The 17,499-nt window shown below is 52.5% G+C and overlaps 2 protein-coding genes across 2 annotated transcripts in view; both read left to right on the forward strand.

The window, feature by feature from the left end:
• Positions 1-508: 508 nt before the first annotated feature.
• Positions 509-11,833, forward strand: LOC114705194 (cytochrome b-c1 complex subunit 1, mitochondrial). Its single transcript, XM_028886928.2, is given in 14 exon segments — positions 509-616; positions 852-992; positions 4,342-4,428; positions 5,095-5,224; positions 5,713-5,911; positions 6,352-6,431; positions 8,703-8,818; positions 9,000-9,143; positions 9,241-9,328; positions 9,331-9,400; positions 9,535-9,620; positions 10,767-10,855; positions 11,137-11,212; positions 11,642-11,833. Coding segments are annotated over 14 exon segments (1,440 nt in total). The 5' UTR covers positions 509-547; the 3' UTR covers positions 11,707-11,833.
• A 3,477-nt stretch (positions 11,834-15,310) lies between these two features.
• Col7a1 (collagen type VII alpha 1 chain) overlaps positions 15,311-17,499 on the forward strand; it is a 32,260-nt gene continuing 30,071 nt past the window's right edge. Inside the window, 6 exon segments of the mRNA XM_028886929.2 lie at positions 15,311-15,390; positions 15,508-15,596; positions 16,091-16,271; positions 16,859-17,018; positions 17,105-17,198; positions 17,290-17,451. Coding sequence (XP_028742762.1) covers positions 15,509-15,596; positions 16,091-16,271; positions 16,859-17,018; positions 17,105-17,198; positions 17,290-17,451 — 685 coding nt within the window. The 5' untranslated portion in view covers positions 15,311-15,390; position 15,508.

The following is a 17,499-nucleotide window of genomic DNA, read 5'->3' on the forward strand; positions in this document are numbered from 1 at the left end:
GAACTCCTGATACTTCGGTGCCTCCATTTCCCAAGTGCTGACATTCAATACTACTTTGGCAATATATTATTAAACGTCTTTCAGGTCAACCATTTAAACATATTTTATTCTTTTAAACTAACTTCAGCGGCCACCTTGTTGCCGGGGTCTCACTGCCAGGCTGGTGCTTCAGACCTTGGGCTGATTCCCGTGTATTGCGCCCCCTGCCCTCCAGGCCTCGGCGCTGCTGCTGCCGGCATGCAGTGCATCCCAGGCATCCGCATTTGAAGAGAAACCGTGCACAGCGCCCCCATCAGGTGGAAGAAGGCGATGACCCGGACGGCCGGAGGGCCCGCGGCAGGTTGATGGACAGTCAGGTGGGAGGGACTCTGAGCGGCTCATGGACCAAAGGAAAAGCAAGCATTAATCCGTGCGAATGGACCTGGTGCCCGCCAGGGGGCGACAGAGGCCCAAGCATTCCCTACAGCGCCTGCGTCTCCGCCTCAGACTCCGCCTTCTCGGTTCTGCGCATGCGTGGCGCGACTTGACGCCGACGGGGGACTAGAAGATGGCGGCGTCCGCAGTCTGCCGGGCTGCCTGCTCCGGGACGCGAGTGCTGCTCCGCACCCGCCGCACGGTGAGGTGGCGGCGGGAACGCTGGCCTGCTCAGGGGCTCAGGGCTTCCGCACGCCGATGGGGAGCAGGCTGTCAGCCGTGGCGGGCCGGAGCGGGGAGGTCACCGGGTCAGGGCCGTGGGAAGGTCACGGCGGAGGGCGGGGAGGGGACGCTTGGCTGGCTTGGGCGTGAGATCCGGGCTCCCACTGTCAGGGGCTGGGAGAGCAGTTCCTACAAGGCCCGTCTTCTTCCTGCAGCCGGCCCTGCTGAGGCCCCCTGCCTTGCGGGGCGCCGCCACCTTCGCCCAGGCCCTCCAGAACGTGCCGGAGACCCAGGTCAGCGTGCTGGACAACGGGCTGCGTGTGGCCTCGGAGCAGTCCTCCCATCCCACCTGCACGGTGAGTGGCCGCCCGCGCCCCGAGGCCGCCCGCCCGCCCGCCGTGGTTCCCGGGGTGGGCTATGACCTTGGGCTCCTCGTGTCTGTGTTTTGGGTGGAGACTGGCCTGCCGGGTGTGTCCCTGTACCTGACTTCAGCCCTGCCCTCGCTTCCTGCCGTCAGCCCTCCGGCCAGCATCACGATGCTTGCCAAGGCCGGGGCCCAGTTATTTTCCAGCTTTTTGTTTCAACGGCAAGAGAGAAGTGATGATTGTCTTACAATGAAGAGAAAAATGAGGTTTCAGAGACTTTAGGTGAGCTAGGCTATATAATGTGTAGGCTAGACCAGGAAAGCACTTCCAGAAGTGCCTCTGAAGGGTTGGGAAGATGGCCCAGGGGGTCAAGTGAGGACCTGAATTTGGATCCCCAAGGTAGCGATTTGGGTCTAACACCAGTACTGAGTTTGGGTGGAGACTAGTGTGTGTAGCCTTATTTTTCTTTTATGTGTATGAGTGGTTTACCCACATGTATGTATGTGTACTGTGTGTGCATGATGCCCAGGGAGGCCCAAAGAGACTTCAGGTCCCCTGGTACTGGAGTTAACAGGTGGTTGAGAGTTACCATGTGGGTGCTGGGAATTGAACCTGGGTCCTGTGGAAGAGCAGCCGGTGCTCTTAACCTCAGCCGATGCTCTTAACCTCCACACCATCTCACCATGCCACATACACATATACACATATTTAAAAATATATTTTTTTTCCTGTTTGGTTTTTCTGTGTAGCCCTGGATGTCCTGGAACTCACTCTGTAGACCAGGCTGGCCTCAAATTTGGAGATCCACCTACCTCTGCCAACTGCCTGGCTCGGGCTATATGTTTTTGTTGGCTGATTCAGTTTTCCAGGGACAAAAATAATGACTGTGATATGAATTGTCACCAAACACAGGACACGGTGGTAGGCAACCTCCTTGCTACAAGGAACCTATATAAACAGACTCCAAGAAAGCTTAGTAAACCATGGTGTATTCCACAGACTTTAAGATACTGTGATGGTGAGGAGTTCCAAAGAAAGTATGGTGCCAGTTAAAAATCAAAGGCTGCTGTGGATCGTCATCTAAGATGGTAGACTTAAGGTGAATGTTTGGGCCTAGAGAGATGGCTCCGGGGTTAAAGTTGTTGGCTGTGCGACCACGAGAACAGGAGTGCATATCCTGGCACCCAGATAACAACCTGGGAGTCCTTTGAATGCCTGCAGCTCCAGTTTTGACAGATATGGTATCTACCTCTGTCCCCATGTACACACAGGCCCCTGCACCTACACGCAGGAGCACATCCGTTCACACGGAAAGTAAAATGCATGTTTATCTAAAATTATACTACACAGTAGTCTGAGTATCAACATCTGTTTGCAAAGCATATGCAAAACTTCAGGCAGCAATGAACAAATAATAAAAAACTCGGTCATGTGGGTAAGTAGTATGTTTCATAGCACACTGGGAGACTTTATGATTCTTGCATACCAGTAATCCCAATACTGGGGAGGTGGGGACAGGAGGATTGGGAATTCAAGGCTGGCTTAACTACAGAAGAAATTCAAGGCCAGTCTGAGCTATATGACACCCTCTCTCAAAAGAACAAAAAACATAAAAAGAATATAAGATTCACATTCGGTAGGTAGAAGCAGGCGGATCTCTGAGTTCAAATCCAGCCATGGGTACATAGTGAAAATCCCCCCACACTCCCCGATAGGGTTTTTCTGTGTAGCTTTGGATCCTATCCTGGAACTCACTCTGTAGACCAGGCTGGCCCCAAACTCACAGAGATCCACCTGCCTTTACCTCCTGAGTGCTGGGATTAAAGACATGCGCCATCACGCCCTGCGAAAACCCTGTGTTAAAAATCTAAAGGAGCCTTTGATCCTAGCACTCAGGAGGCAGAGCCGAGGCGGATCTCTCTGAGTTGGAGGCCAGCCTGGTCTACAGAGTGAGATCCAGGACAGGCACCAAAACTACACAGAGAAACCCTGTCTCAAAAAAATAAAATAAAATTAAACAAAAATTGAAAGGAATATTGAGATTGTTATACTGGGGCAGGGTGGGAGGGTGGCTGGAGAGACAGCTCAGTGCTTAAAGCTTGTACTGTTCCTGCAGAAGACTCAAGTTCTGTTACCAGCACCCACTTGAGGTGGCTCACAACTGTCCGTAACTCTAGCTCCAGGGGATCCAACACTTCACACAGACATACATGCAGGCAAACACCAATTCACATCAAATAAAAATAAAATCATTAAAAATCATTTAACACCCCCCCCACACACACACACACACAACTTCTTTGAGGTCTGAAGATGTCAGTGGTAAAGTACTTGCTAAGCATTCATGAGGCTTTGTGTTTGATCCCCACTACTGAAGTAGGATGAAGTCTTAATGAGGCCAGGCACAATGGCATGTGCTTATAGTCCCAGATATTGAGAGGTTGGAAGATGAGGATTGTTGTAACCCAGGAGATCAGGACCAGCATAGCAACATGGTAAACTCCATGCTGAGAAGTCACTGAGCCAGTGGAGGGTCTCACTAAGAAAGTTATCTTCTCTTTGTTTTTGATGCAGGGTCTCACTGTGTAGACCAGGCTGGCCTCAAACCTACCTCTGCTAGGATTAAAAGTGTGTGCCACCGTTTCGGTACCATTTTAAAATGAGGAAATGCCAAGTATCTAAGTTAATAGCTTCTTCCCTGATGAAAGAATAAAACTGTCAGAACAAAGGCAAGGGATACTGTTTTGTTCTTTTTTAAGATAGGGTCTTACTGTGCTGCACAGGCTAGCCTTGAACTCATAATCCTGCTTCTACCTTCCAGAGTGCTGGGATTACAGGTGTGTGACATCATACCTAACTTGCATATGATTCTTAGAATATAGAAGATAGACTATGGTCTGCAAAGGATGGGCTTCATGCATAGAAGAAAATTGAACTAAAAATTGTAGTTTGGGGCCAGGTAAACGGGCACAGTTGAGAGAATAAGGCAGGGGTTGGGGGCTGGGAGGAGTTTCTGTGAGTTCAAGGCCAGATTAGGCTTCAAAGCATGACAGTGCCTCAAACACCAAAAATAAACACCGAAAATGCTCCTGGTGTCTTCGATAACCATGAGGAAACCTGTTTCAGGGAGCCGAGATGAGACAGTGTGATGAGTCATTTGGACCTTTCCCTGTGCTGTGGGCTCGCCTGCCTCTCCCTGACTGTAGGGGTCCAGTGGAGCAACTCTCCACATTGCTGCCGTGAGGACCTTGTGAGCCTGTGCCCAGTTAGTTACTCTGGCATCTGTGACTGGGAACTAGACTGACTTGTTGGTTCCTTTTGTTGGTGGTTTCTTGTCCAGGTAGGAGTGTGGATTGATGTTGGCAGCCGCTATGAGACTGAGAAGAACAATGGTGCAGGTTACTTTCTGGAGCATCTGGCTTTCAAGGTAAGTCTAATGAAGTCCATGTCCCCTCAGTTAGGGCTGCCTGTCTCAAAGACCATAATCCAAAAAATAAGTCTCCTGATTGGGGAACTTTGGGGCATAATCACTGGTTATGTTTTCTGGAAGGAGCCGTATGGGCTTAGTTTTGTTCTGAGTGTTCATCAGATGAGTCCCTGCCTGAGGTCCCCCTTCCAGATTGCAGTCCATCATAACAGGGGAGTATAGTGGCAGGAACTTGGAGCAGCTAATCACATTATATCCACAGTCGAGCAGAGAGCTTAGGCTCTTACGGGAACTCTGATTGTTAGATAACACGTGCTGCAGCCCTGCTGTTCTGTCCCTGACTGTCTCCGTCCTTTGGCCCATGATGCTGTCTGCTCAGCTGAGGGCCTACCTAATACAATGAATACAGACTGTTGAGGGAGGGATGGCTGGGATTTCAACCTCTGAAGGCAGGTTCCTGTACTCTGGCTCCTGGTTTGGATTTTTTTTTAAATGTATACCCATGTATTTGCCTATAGCATCTCTTGGAAATGTGGTTATGGATGGTGGTGAGTGCATATGGGTGCTGGGAATCGAATCTGCATCCTCTGCACGAGCAGCCAATGCTCTCAACTTCTGAGCCATTGCTTCAGCCCCCTGATTGGTCCTCTTGGTGTCTCATTCCAGGGAACAAAGAATCGGCCTGGCAATGCCTTAGAGAAGGAGGTAGAGAGTATGGGGGCTCATCTTAATGCCTACAGCACTCGGGAGCACACTGCTTACCTCATCAAGGCGCTGTCCAAGGACCTGCCAAAAGGTAACACCTGGAGGAAGGTGTGAGCACGGAAGGGTAGGTCTCGGGGCTGCAGAAGTCAGGCTTCCAAGAGCTCCCAGACTGTCCCGGAATTGGACTTACCTGTGGGACTGTCTCCTTGTTGAAAAGCAACTAAGACGAGTGTACAGTGGTGGGAAATGTAATTCTTTAACCTTTTTTTTTCTTTTTTTAATTTTGTGTGTGTTGGTGTATGCTTGGTCAGAGGAAGCTTAACAGGAGTCAATTCTCTTTCCATCATGTGGGTTCTGGTACCCACACTCAGGTCATCATGTTTGGTGCCAAATGCCCTTACTCACTGAGTCCGTCTAAGTTCTTTGATATAACTTCCCATTAGGTAGTCCAAGTTGGCTTTGAACTGTGTAGCCTGGGTGTCCTTGAACTCTTGGTAATCCTCTTATGGTCTCTCAAATGCTGAAATTAGGGTGTGCACCGCCATGCCCGGTTAACACATCCTTTCTTTCTGTGTCCAGTTGTGGAGCTCCTGGCAGATATTGTGCAGAACTGCAGTCTGGAAGACTCCCAGATCGAGAAGGAACGAGATGTGATCCTGCAGGAGATGCAGGAAAATGATGCATCTATGCAGAATGTGATCTTTGATTACCTGCATGCCACAGCATTCCAGGGCACACCTCTGGGCCAGGCTGTGGAGGGGCCCAGTGAGAACGTCAGGTGAGAGAGAGCTGCCTGAGATTGAAATAGTGCGTGTCCCCATCAGCCACATGCCGTTTAGGTTGTCTAGCTGCCTGTATTGTTTGTTTTTGTATTCCCATCTGGTCCTGTGACCCTGTTGACTCTGGAGTCTTCACTTGAGTCTTGGACTCTGTTTAGGATATCCTGACAGTCTGGGGGAGGGAACACGTAGGTGTCCCTTCTGTGTGCCACTTTGTCCTGTGTTGGGAGTGTGCCATGAGGAGTGTACAGCAGCAGGAAACTGGTGCCCGCCCCTTCAGAGCCCAGGGTTAGCGCCACCTTCCTCACCATGCTGCCCCGTGGGTCCCGAAGGGGTTGGTGACAGAGTAGATTGAGAGGGGCGTGTTAAAGTCTGCTCTTGAGGGACACCATTCCTCCTCTCAGCTCCATTTTGTGTGACTCGGCTGCATGTCTTCCAGGAGGCTGTCTCGAGCAGACTTGACTGATTACCTCAGCAGGCATTACAAGGCTCCTCGAATGGTACTGGCTGCAGCTGGGGGTGAGTGATGGTTTGCTGAAGCCCTGGGCAGGCGGCCCAAACCTTGCCTATCAGTGCCTGCATCTCTGGTTCTGACCACAGAGGACACTGGGAACTCTGTTCCTGTCCTGTCACTGAAGTATATGACCCTTCTGTGCTTTGAGGTGGGCTCGGATCCCGTTGCTGCTACCACTGGAACTGGCCGTACGGGCACTCCTAGTATGTGCCTCAGTTTGGCTCTGCCCTGCCCATGCCTCCCACCTCTCTTAGCCTCACCTAGTCCTACAATAGCGTTTGTGGGCCTATGGGAGCCATGCCATTGAGAACCACTGACAGCGGCACTGTGGTAGATTGGATGGTGACTGGGGCCCCCTTAAAAGGGAGGCACAGAATTACAGCAGAGGTTTTAATGGGAGCTTAGAGTTAGAGGCTGGTGGGGAGCACATGTCATTGGAACAAATTTCAGAAGGTGGTAGTTGTCAGTTAGGGGGACCTGAGAAAGGGGAAAGGTAGGGCCCGCCCTGACCTGGTATTACTTTAACGCTTACTCCGCTGCTGAATGGGGTCAGAGTAAGGCAGGCTAACTAGGGACAGTGTGACAGGGACCCTGTGGGATACGGCAGAAGCAAGGGGAGAAGTGGGTGGACTCCACATAGTCTTCTCATGCGGGCCTCTATAGGTCTAGCTGGGGCTTGCTTAACACTCGCCGCCAAGGTGGGAGAAAAAGACCCAGGAAGAACATGATAGGGACCGTGGGGACCAAGAGCAGCGTCAGTTACTAACCCATCAGACTTTTCTGAGTCTCAGCAGGCTTAGTTAGGGCAGGTAGTCCCGTGATGGTGCTCACCTGTCAAGGTGTGCCCCGGGCCTCTTGTGAACTGAGGAGACAAGGCACCTGTCACTATCTAGCTTGGGTGTGTGATGTTCCTTATACTTGGCCTCAGCTCCCCAGGACCCCAGGGTAAATCGTGGCCCTGCAGGAGCACCTCTTTTTACCACTCCTTCAGGGCCACCAGTCAGGTCTGTGGTAGAGCTTGAGAGGCAGTCCTGTAGCCGGAGTGTAGCAGTTCCCTCAGTGCAGGCAAGGGGATGGCGCCTCCGGGGTGAGAGCAACTGTCATGACAGACCATTGCCCCTCGTGTCCGGTGGTCTGACTTTTTTTTAATTGCATTTATGTGTTTGGGGTGTGTGTGTGTGTATGTATGTATGTGTGTATGTATGTGTATGTAAACGTGTACACATCCAAGGCCATCTTGTGGGAGTTGATTCTCTTTTACCAGTGTGTATCTCAAGGAGCAAACCCAGCCATCAGACTTGGTAAATAGGTGCCTTTTACTTGCTGAGCTACTTCAGAGATTTATTTATTTACTTTGTGTGTGTGTGTGACTGTAAGTATGCCACAAACATGTGGGTGCTCATGGAGGCCAGAAGAGGATGTTAGATCCCCTGGAGCGAGTCACAGGCAGTTGTGAACTGTCTGACATTGGTTCTGGGAACTGAACCCAGATCCTCTGGAAGAGCAGGAAGTACTCTTAACCTCTGAGCCATCTCTCCAGCCCACTTTTATTTATAGTACTGGGATTGAACCTAAGGCATTGTGCGTGCTAGGCAAGAGCTCTGAGAACTCAATATCCTCCCATCTGCCATTTTTTAATAATACTTTTTCAAAGATTTAATGTGGGGGCTGGAGAGATGGCTCAGTGGTTAAGATCACTGGCTGTTTTTCCAGAGAACCTGAGTTCAATTCCCAGCACCTGCATGGCAGCTCACAACTGTCTATAACTCCAAGGTGGGACATCTTCATACAGACACACATACAGGCAAAGCACCAATACACATAAAATAAAAATAAATAAATTAAAAAGATTTAATGTGTATGACTGTTTTATTTTCCTGTATATCTACATACCACGTGTGCCTGCCTGGTGTTTACAGAGGTCAGAAGAGGGCATCAGATCTGGAACAGTTTTAGATGGTTATAAACCACAATTGTAGGTGTTAGGAACAATCCCTGATCTGCAAGAACAAGAGCTCTTAACTGCTGAGCCATCTCCAGAGTCCGCACCTTCCAAGTCTGTTTTTAAGTTCAGTGTGGCTAGGGCCACGGCTGTTTAGTCCTGCATTCCTATCTTGCCTTTGAGACAGGGTCTGCCTAGGGATCATCCTCTTCCCTCATCGTGTTCTGATGACATGTTTTCACTGATTGAGGACATAGAAGTCCTGCTCTTGTCTGATTCCTCTTACCTGTGTTTGGACTCTGGACAATTGCTAGCACCACTCTGTTCCCCACAGGAGTGGAACACCAGCAGCTGCTAGACCTGGCCCAGAAGCACTTCAGCAGCGTCTCTCGAGTATATGAAGAGGATGCCGTACCTGGTGCAACTTCGTGTCGCTTCACTGGCAGTGAGGTGTGCTGCCTGGTGGCAGGGTTGGTGCTCTGAGCTGGGGATCTCTGGGAGGATCCTTGGGTACATGGTTGTCTTCGTGATGTCAGATTCTCGAGGAATTGGCAAGGGTCCAGCATTTCCCATCCTTTCTGTTTACTCAGGAGGTCTAGTTTCCTGTCAGCCTTAATATGTGTTGTTTCAGATCCGCCATCGTGATGACACCCTGCCTTTAGCCCACGTGGCCATTGCAGTAGAGGGACCTGGCTGGGCCAACCCGGACAATGTGGCCCTCCAGGTGGCCAATGCCATCATTGGCCACTATGACTGCACGTATGGTGGTGGAATGGTGAGTACTAGGAACAGGCATGGCACCTGCCTTCAGGGAGGAGTGGAGGCTGGGGGTCACAGAAAAAAGGGGTGCTTATGGTCCTTGCCTTTGGCAGCACCTGTCCAGCCCACTGGCTTCTACTGCTGTGGCTAACAAGCTTTGCCAGAGTTTCCAGACCTTCAACATCTCCTACTCCGAGACGGGCTGCTGGGCGCACACTTTGTCTGTGACGGCATGAGCATTGATGACATGGTGTTCTTCCTGCAAGGCCAGTGGTGAGTGTCAGCTCAGTATCGCTGCTGTGTGAGCAGGGTGTTTGGCCGGGATAGGAGGAGGCTAAGAGACTACAGCACACGGCCTCCCAGAGTGAACATCATTTCAAACCCACTCCCCACCCCACCCGACTTAGGATGCGCCTGTGTACCAGTGCTACAGAGAGTGAGGTGATTCGGGGCAAAAATATCCTCAGGAACGCCTTGGTGTCTCATCTGGATGGTGAGTCCTCGTCCCTGTAGTGAGGGATGTGTACAGTAGATCCCAGTAGTGATCAGTGACTCGGGCTGTAGTGTGGCCAGGTTTAGAAAGAAGAACCTTGGCCGTGTGTGGTGTTTCACACTTATAATCCCAGCATTTAGGAGATAAGCCAGGAAGAACAAGAGTTCATGGTTACCCTTAGCTACACAGTGAGTTCAGGGCCAGACTGTAGTACATGAGACTCTGTCTTTAAAAACAAAAATACTGGGCTGGAGAGATGGCTCAGAGGTTAAGAGCACTGCTTGCTCTTCCAGGGGTCCTGAGTTCAGTTCCCAGCAACCACATGGTGGCTCACAACCATCCGTAATGAGATCTGGTGCCCTCTTCTGGCCTGTGGGGATATGTACAGGCAGAACACATAATAAATAAATCTTAAAAAAAAAAAAAAAAAAATACTGGGCTGGAGAGATGGCTCAGTGGTTCAGAGCACTGGCTGTTATTCCAGAGGACCTGAGTTCAATTCCCAGCAACTACATGGTGTCTCAAAATCATCTATAGTGGGATCTGATGCCCTCTTCTGGCATAAAGTTGTCCAGGCAGATAGAGCACTCATACATTAAATATATAATTTTTTTTTGTTTTTGTTTGTTTTTTTTGTTTTTCGAGACAGAGTTTCTCTGTGTAGCTTTGCGCCTTTCCTGGGACTCACTTGGTAGCCCAGGCTGGCCTTGAACTCACAGAGATCCACCTGGCTCTGCCTCCCGAGTGCTGGGATTAAAGGCGTGCGCCACCACCGCACGGCTTAAATAATTTTTTAAAAAAGAAAACAGTGCTGGGCAAGGCTGCCCATGCCTTTATCTGCACTCTGGAGGCAGAGGCAGGCAGATCTTTTGAGTTAGAAGCCAGCCTGGCCTGCCAGCAAAGGGCCATAGCAAGACCTTGTCTCCAAAGGAAACAAGAAAAGGAGAGAGGTGGGGAAAGACGACTTTAAAGCCACACCTCCCCTGCCACCCCATGCAGATTGGAGCTTCAGGTGCAGTGGAGGTAGCCCACCACTGTGGTTGTGGCAGGTTGTTACGGAAGTGGGGTCAGAGCACGGTCCTAGAGGCATTTGTGGGTCCAAACGTGGACTGGGCAGACCTCTAAGCTTTTCCCTTTCCCTTGAAGGCACCACCCCTGTGTGTGAAGACATTGGTCGCAGCCTCCTGACCTACGGCCGCCGCATCCCTCTGGCCGAGTGGGAGAGCCGGATTGCGGTAATTGGACCCCTGGAAGGGGATCTGGAGCCTTAGGCTGATGGACCTCTGCGGAGATGGGAGCGTCTCTGTTATCAAGGCAGCTGCCACTTGATAACAGTGGGGTGGGACTAATCAGAGGGTCCTGACGGCTGTGGACCAGGCAGGAGGACCCTGCACATTCACCCTTGGGACAGGAACAGCTCCAAAGGACAAGTAGGAAGTGTGGGTTGACTCAAGAAAATCCTGGCTAAGGGGTGCCCAGGGCCCGTCGTTCAGTGTTCTCTCTGCTTCCTGTACAGAAAGTGGATGCCAGTATGCTGCGTGAGGTTTGCTCCAAGTACTTTTATGACCAGTGTCCAGCAGTGGCTGGATTTGGTGAGTAGTCTAGAAGGCTCTCTTGCCGTTTCCTCAGGCTGTTGTCTTGTCTCCCCTCTGCTCCAGTCCCCCATTCCCAGCTTACACTTTGAGAAGGAAGTTGAGGTTCTCTCCAGTAACCTGGTGCCAGGGAGTTCTTTTTCAGAAAGCCTGTCCCAACAGTTCCCTGACTCCTTGCCAAGCTACTTCCATTAATACCCCACCCACCCCCAGCCCACCAGGTAACAGGTACCCTGCATGTGGGGTGGGGCTGCCCGGCCAGAGCATGAGAGGACAGGCTCAGCGCCCTGGGGAATGTGCTCTTCCCTCTTTCCCTCAAAGCCTGTCTTGTGCTGCTCTGGGCAGCGACTCTGAGCTGGGTGTGGCACAGGGCCAGGTGTCCCTGTGCAGGCCAGGCACCCCACCCTGACTCCCCACCCTACCCCACAGGCCCCATTGAACAGCTCCCAGACTACAACCGGATCCGTAGCGGCATGTTCTGGCTGCGCTTCTAGGCAGGAAGTCTGCTGGCAGGCAAGAGGGTGGGGCCAGGGACTCGGGGTCCTCTGCCACAAACATACCACTCCTGCTGCTCAGACGTTTGGCAGCCAATTACCACCAATAAAGTCCTATTGAGATCTGTGTCGTCCTTTCTTCAGTATTGGCGTGGAGTCCACTGGGGAGCAAAGACTTCCTCGTGTTCCACATCCTCAGTCCTGCCTGTCTTCCCCTTGTCTGATGTGTCCTTAGCCAGGGGCAAGTGTGGAGGCTGCAGTGCAGAGGCCGGAAGCCTTTGATGCTTGCAGGGAGTTCGCCCAGATGTTTCCACTCAGCTACATGGGGGACATTCCTTAGCCAGCTTGTCCCAGGAGTGGGATGTGGGAGTTAGGGAAACTACAGCCCAGCCTGTACCCTATTGAGGTCCCAGTGTGGAAACTGGGAGCTTATGTGAGAAACTCCTCACTGAAGACACTGTACAGAGCCACCCTCTGGTGGCCTCTGTTCTTTGCTGGGATGGACTAGGAGGGGCCACTAGTGTCCCAGAGGGAAGCCGCTTCAGAGTGTGTACTGTGGGTTATAGAGAGGATAGCCCGGGGCACAGTGTTCTGATTTGGTTTCTAACTGCTGTCTGGACAGGCAAGGCAGGAATCCTTTGCCTCTATTTGCCGCTGACTCAGGCTCCAAGAATAGCCCTGAGCTCAGCGGGGCCCAAGCCCCCTCCCTCTTCTAGGTCTGTCCTAGGCAAGTCCTGAGCTGTTGGCCTAGAGGTCCCCTCCCCATTTTCTAGAGGCAGCCAGGACCTAACCCTCACCTAATAAAGCTCAAATGCTTTCTCTCTGCTACCCCGTTGAGCTCTCCTCCTGCACTCCCCAGACTTCTGTAGATCCCTAAGGAGGCCTATAGGAAAGGTTGCAGCAAAGGCCCGAGCCTCTGAACTTGGCTGCTGTGAATGTGAGCAGGGTTCTGGCGCAGTTTGTCAAGAGGGGCCATCCCAAGTCTCCCCAGCACCCTCTGCTTAATGTAGCCAGAAAAGCCTTGACTCTTAGACTGTACGGTGCCATTCTCTCAGGTCATCCTGTGTGACCATCTGGAAGGGAACAGTTGGGTAGCACACAACTTAGATGGGCCCAGCCCTGGCTGTGTATGGATACAGAGCACCCAGGGCCAGGAACGAGGGCCATGTCTGTCACCCAGGGCCAGGAACGAGGGCCATGTCTGTTGTGCTCATGGAATGAGGTTTGATGTCTCAAGCTAATGTCTGACCCCAAAGGCTACAGACCTGCTGGACGTGAGAGGGAGCTGCTGGAGTTCTGGGCACCTTGCATTCTGAGCCAGGGCGTTTCATCTTTCCTCTAGAAACATGTCAGGCAGGGGTCTACAGGTGATTGTGAAGAAAAGTCACTTGGCAAGAGCTGTGAGTTAGCATGGGGATTTGGGCCACGTTTCTGTGGCCATCCAGGTGAGCCTGGTTATGATCAGGGCCATAGGGAGAGGTAAAGTGAGATGTGGAGGTACAAGCAGGGCAGTGTTCCCAGTAGTCCTGGGAGACGGCACCTGCCCAACTTTGGGAGGAATGTTGAGGTATTGGGGGTACAGTGGGATGTGGGCCCTGGTTAGAGACATGGTGCCATCTTGAGAAACATGACAAGCAGAGAAGAAAATGTCCAGGGAAGCATGAGAGGGAAAAGTTCACAGGCTGGGGCTCCACTGCCCTGATGGAAGAGCTGCAGGTAGGTACAGGTCTCCAGTACTGTCCTAAAGCTGCAAGCCTGCCAGGATGCTCAGCCAAAGGCCGGAGAGGGCCACAGCCCTGTTCTTGCTATAGACCTAGTCGTCCCCAGCCTTCTGCCTTCTCGGTAGCCTCCTCTGACCCCACACTGGGCCTTTAGTTGAGGGGCACTTCAGATCTAGTGAGGTTTGCCTTGATGCTAAGTTGGGCCCTCCTGTTTTCTCTAAAAGGTCAGGCCCACATACATGTGTGTCCATACTGTACATGCCATCTATCTCCTGCTCTCACCCACCCTTGGCTGTGCCAGAGGAGGCAATGGTCTAAAGGGCGGGGGTTGCCTCTTTGAGAACAGGCCTGGTTCTCTACTGCCCTCATCTGGAGCATACCTTTTAGGGTTGGGAGGCCCTGGGACACTGCTGAGGAGAGACCCTGACGTTGGAAACCGTTTCTGGGACCTGTAAAGGCTGTCCTGGGATAGTTGGGGAGTGGGGGTCTTCAGTGATAACAGAAGCTCCAGCTTTCCTGACAATGGAAATAGGAGTGAATGCTCCTCTGTACCCTGAGGTTTGCCCATGCTAGAAAACTCAGTCCTGGCCAGACCCAGGAGAAACAACAGAACCTCCATCCATCCCCATCTCCCCACTTAGCCTGAGGACCTGAAAGGAGCAAGGTTGCAGGGCCAAGCACCCTGGAAGCTGTCCAGCAGCAGTGGTGAAGGAAGATCCACTTGCTGGCTTGTGCTGAACCATTCAGGACTGACTAAAAGAAACGGGGCCCAAATGGGGGCTAGTTTTCTTAGGCATGTCTCTCTGTCTTGATGCCACCCACCTAGTAAACATATGTGTATAACCAAAGACCTTCTTAAGAAGCTGGGCTTGGACGCCTTATCCGCACTCGGAGGCAGAGCAGCGGATCTCTATGATTCGAGGCAGCTGGCTACAGTTGAGCCAGAAGGGCCCGCTCAAGATTGAAGGAAGAGGGCAAGGAAAGTTAGATACTTTGAGGCAATGAGGAAAGGAAACGGTCATAGGGTGGCCCCAGGCCTAGTCAGGGGATTGAGTAAAAAGTTCACGAGAGTATATTGAAGGAGGGGATTCCTATAAGCCAGAATGAAGGCAAGTAAATGGTGGGACCTGGCCTGAATCACGGACAGGCCCTGCTAGTGGGAACATGGGCATTAGGTGGATTCCTGAGAGCTGAGCTGTCACCACGGGTGGTCCATCCCTCCACATATGGACAGCCCTCCCTCCCTGCAAACACAGCTGGATGGCATCTGTCTAGAGCTGGATCATGACATAGGGAGTGAAGGGCACTGGGATGGACAATATGAATAAGCATGACGCAGGTTCTCTCTTCTAAAGCAGGGGTGCATTGCTTAGATTCAGCCCAAAGCGATCTGGGGTCCCTAAGATAGTCCCAGAGTCTCTCCTTTGCTGGGGGCTGCTCTGCCTGTCATAGAGGTTAGGGTGGAGCACAGGAGGTCTGCTAGACAGAAGCATGGCTGATTCACATGATCTGCGTTTGTCAGGACCTATAGCCTGAGGCTTTGTCTGGGCACCCCCACGGATTGGGGGTGAGTCAGCTCCAGCTGCAATATGTCGGACCATCGGGCTACTACCACTATGGTCTGCAGGGACCTGTCCACATTTCAGAGAGCAGCAATGACTTCATTGGTCACTCTGACTAAAAAGCAGCCAAGACCTATAACCCTAAGTGTGATTGGGGTGCTCTCACAGCGTCTGTCAAAAAGCCTGGATGATTCCCAGAAGCCATGGGAGAGGGCCTTAAGTGCGTCATATCTTAAATCCGGTAGAAGTGGGGTGGGGGAAGCGACCTCTGGGGAGGGGAGTGAGGGCGGGCCGCCTGGTTCCCGCCTGCTGCTCCGCCTCCTGGGATCGGGGACTTTTCTCCTCTTTGCCGGCGGGATTGGGACTGGCTGCGGCTGCGGCGGGAGCAGGCTGACGGGCAGGCAAGATTAGGTCTTGGGGGACGGGGAGGGGGGACGACGACTGGGTTTCCACCCGCCAAAGGCTCAGGAGACAAGGAACAGAGGTGAGGTTCCTGCCTGACGGTTTCTGTCACCCAGGATGAGGCTGCGGCTCCTGGTCGCTGCGCTCTGCGCTGCCGAGATCCTGGTGGGGGCGCCCGGAGTGTGGGCCCAGCCCAGAGATAGAGGTGGGCACCTTCCGGGGCTCTGTACCCTGTCACGCATGCATCCACTCAAACTTTATCCCTGACACTTTCCCCTCGAGGATTCCTCCAAACTCTTCATGGATGCGTCTAACTCTTTCCAGGCTCCCCGAATTCCAGACTGGGCTCCCCAAATTGCCTCCTAGCCCGTTGGCACCCAAATTCTAGCTCCCTAGATGCATGCTGAATCCCCTGCCCTTTTCCACGCGGCAACAGTCCCTCCGAAGCTGATTTCAGCCCCAGAGCTACACCCCTGCTTGCAACCTCCTCCTCCACGGTGCTTCAGCCCTCCCTGAGAAGCTCTATTCTGAGCCCACCGCGGCTTCCTCCAAGGCTAGCAGGCACCCGCCTACCTGGCTGTTTGCATAGGCAGATGAGGCCTGTTGTCCATCCAGTCCCCGAGTCCCAGGGGACTTCAGTGCCCACAGGAGGGTGGCTGGAGTCCTAGGAAAGGTCATGATCTCTCCTCCCTGCTTCAGTGACCTGCACGCGCCTTTACGCCGCTGACATCGTGTTCTTACTCGATGGCTCTTCATCCATTGGCCGCAGCAACTTCCGCGAAGTGCGAGGATTCCTGGAGGGGCTGGTACTGCCTTTCTCAGGGGCAGCCAGTGCGCAGGGTGTCCGATTTGCCACAGTGCAGTACAGTGATGACCCACAGTGAGTAGCCGGCTTGGGGCCAGGACCGTGGGTTCCAAGACCCCTTCCTCAGATAGGAGAGAGTCTAGAAAAGGGCTTTGGGAAGCCCAGAACCAAGACCTCCCCTGGAGAGAGGTAGGGATAACTCGGAAGAGTGTTCCTGTCCTAAAACACTTCCAAGCAGTTTCCTGGAGGGGCGGGGGTGGGGATGGACAGGATGACTCTGTTTTCTGATCTGGATAGAGATGGGGAATCCAGGTCAGAATCTCCATGCCGGGGCTCTCTGACCCCTTCAGCTCTCTGCTCACCAGAAAGGCTTTCTGTCTGGCTAGTGTCCACTGTCCTACAACGGGGACCTTTCTCTTGTGATTATCTAACCAGATGTCCTGTCCCCCCTAGGCTGGGAACCTCAAGAGTTCAAGGTCTGCTGAGGTCCAGCAACATTGCTATGCTGAGCAGCACCCGAGGGATCTGCTAATGTAGACGCTTCGGTGGCAGAGGGGCTGGGATCTCAGAACCAAGGGCGCTTTCTAGAAGTCTCATCCCAGGGGCCAGAGCTGGAAGAAATCATGATCCTTCTCTTTTGCTACCCCGTTTTTCCCCCTCAGAACAGAATTTGGTCTGGATGCACTCGGCTCTGGAGGTGACACCATCCGTGCCATCCGGGAACTCAGCTACAAGGGTGGAAACACCCGTACAGGGGCCGCTCTCCACCATGTTTCTGACCACGTCTTCTTGCCCCATCTAACACGACCTGGCATCCCCAAGGTGTTCCCTAAACTTACCATGCCTCCAAATGTGACCCCCAAATAAATGTCCAAAGCATCCCTGACTGATCTTGTCGTCTATCTCAGGTCTGCATCCTGATCACAGATGGGAAGTCCCAAGACTTAGTGGACACAGCTGCCCAGAAACTCAAGGGGCAGGGAGTGAAGCTGTTTGCCGTGGGTGAGAACCTAGCTGAGGCGAGAGGTCAGCTGGAGTGGGGACCAGTCGGAGAACGTGTAAGTAACTGAGCCCTGTTTGGGAATCTCTTCAGGAATCAAGAATGCTGACCCCGAGGAGCTGAAGCGGATTGCGTCACAGCCAACCAGTGACTTCTTCTTCTTCGTCAATGACTTCAGCATCTTGAGGACCCTATTGCCCCTCATTTCCCGGAGGGTGTGTACAACTGCTGGTGGTGTCCCTGTGACTCTGCCTCGTAAGTTCCTGCCCACTCTGGGGACCCTGGCCCAGGGTCCCCATCCTA

The sequence above is a fragment of the Peromyscus leucopus genome, chromosome 7 (genome assembly GCF_004664715.2).
Source record: "Peromyscus leucopus breed LL Stock chromosome 7, UCI_PerLeu_2.1, whole genome shotgun sequence".
In the NCBI taxonomy this organism is placed as follows: Eukaryota; Metazoa; Chordata; class Mammalia; order Rodentia; family Cricetidae; genus Peromyscus; species Peromyscus leucopus.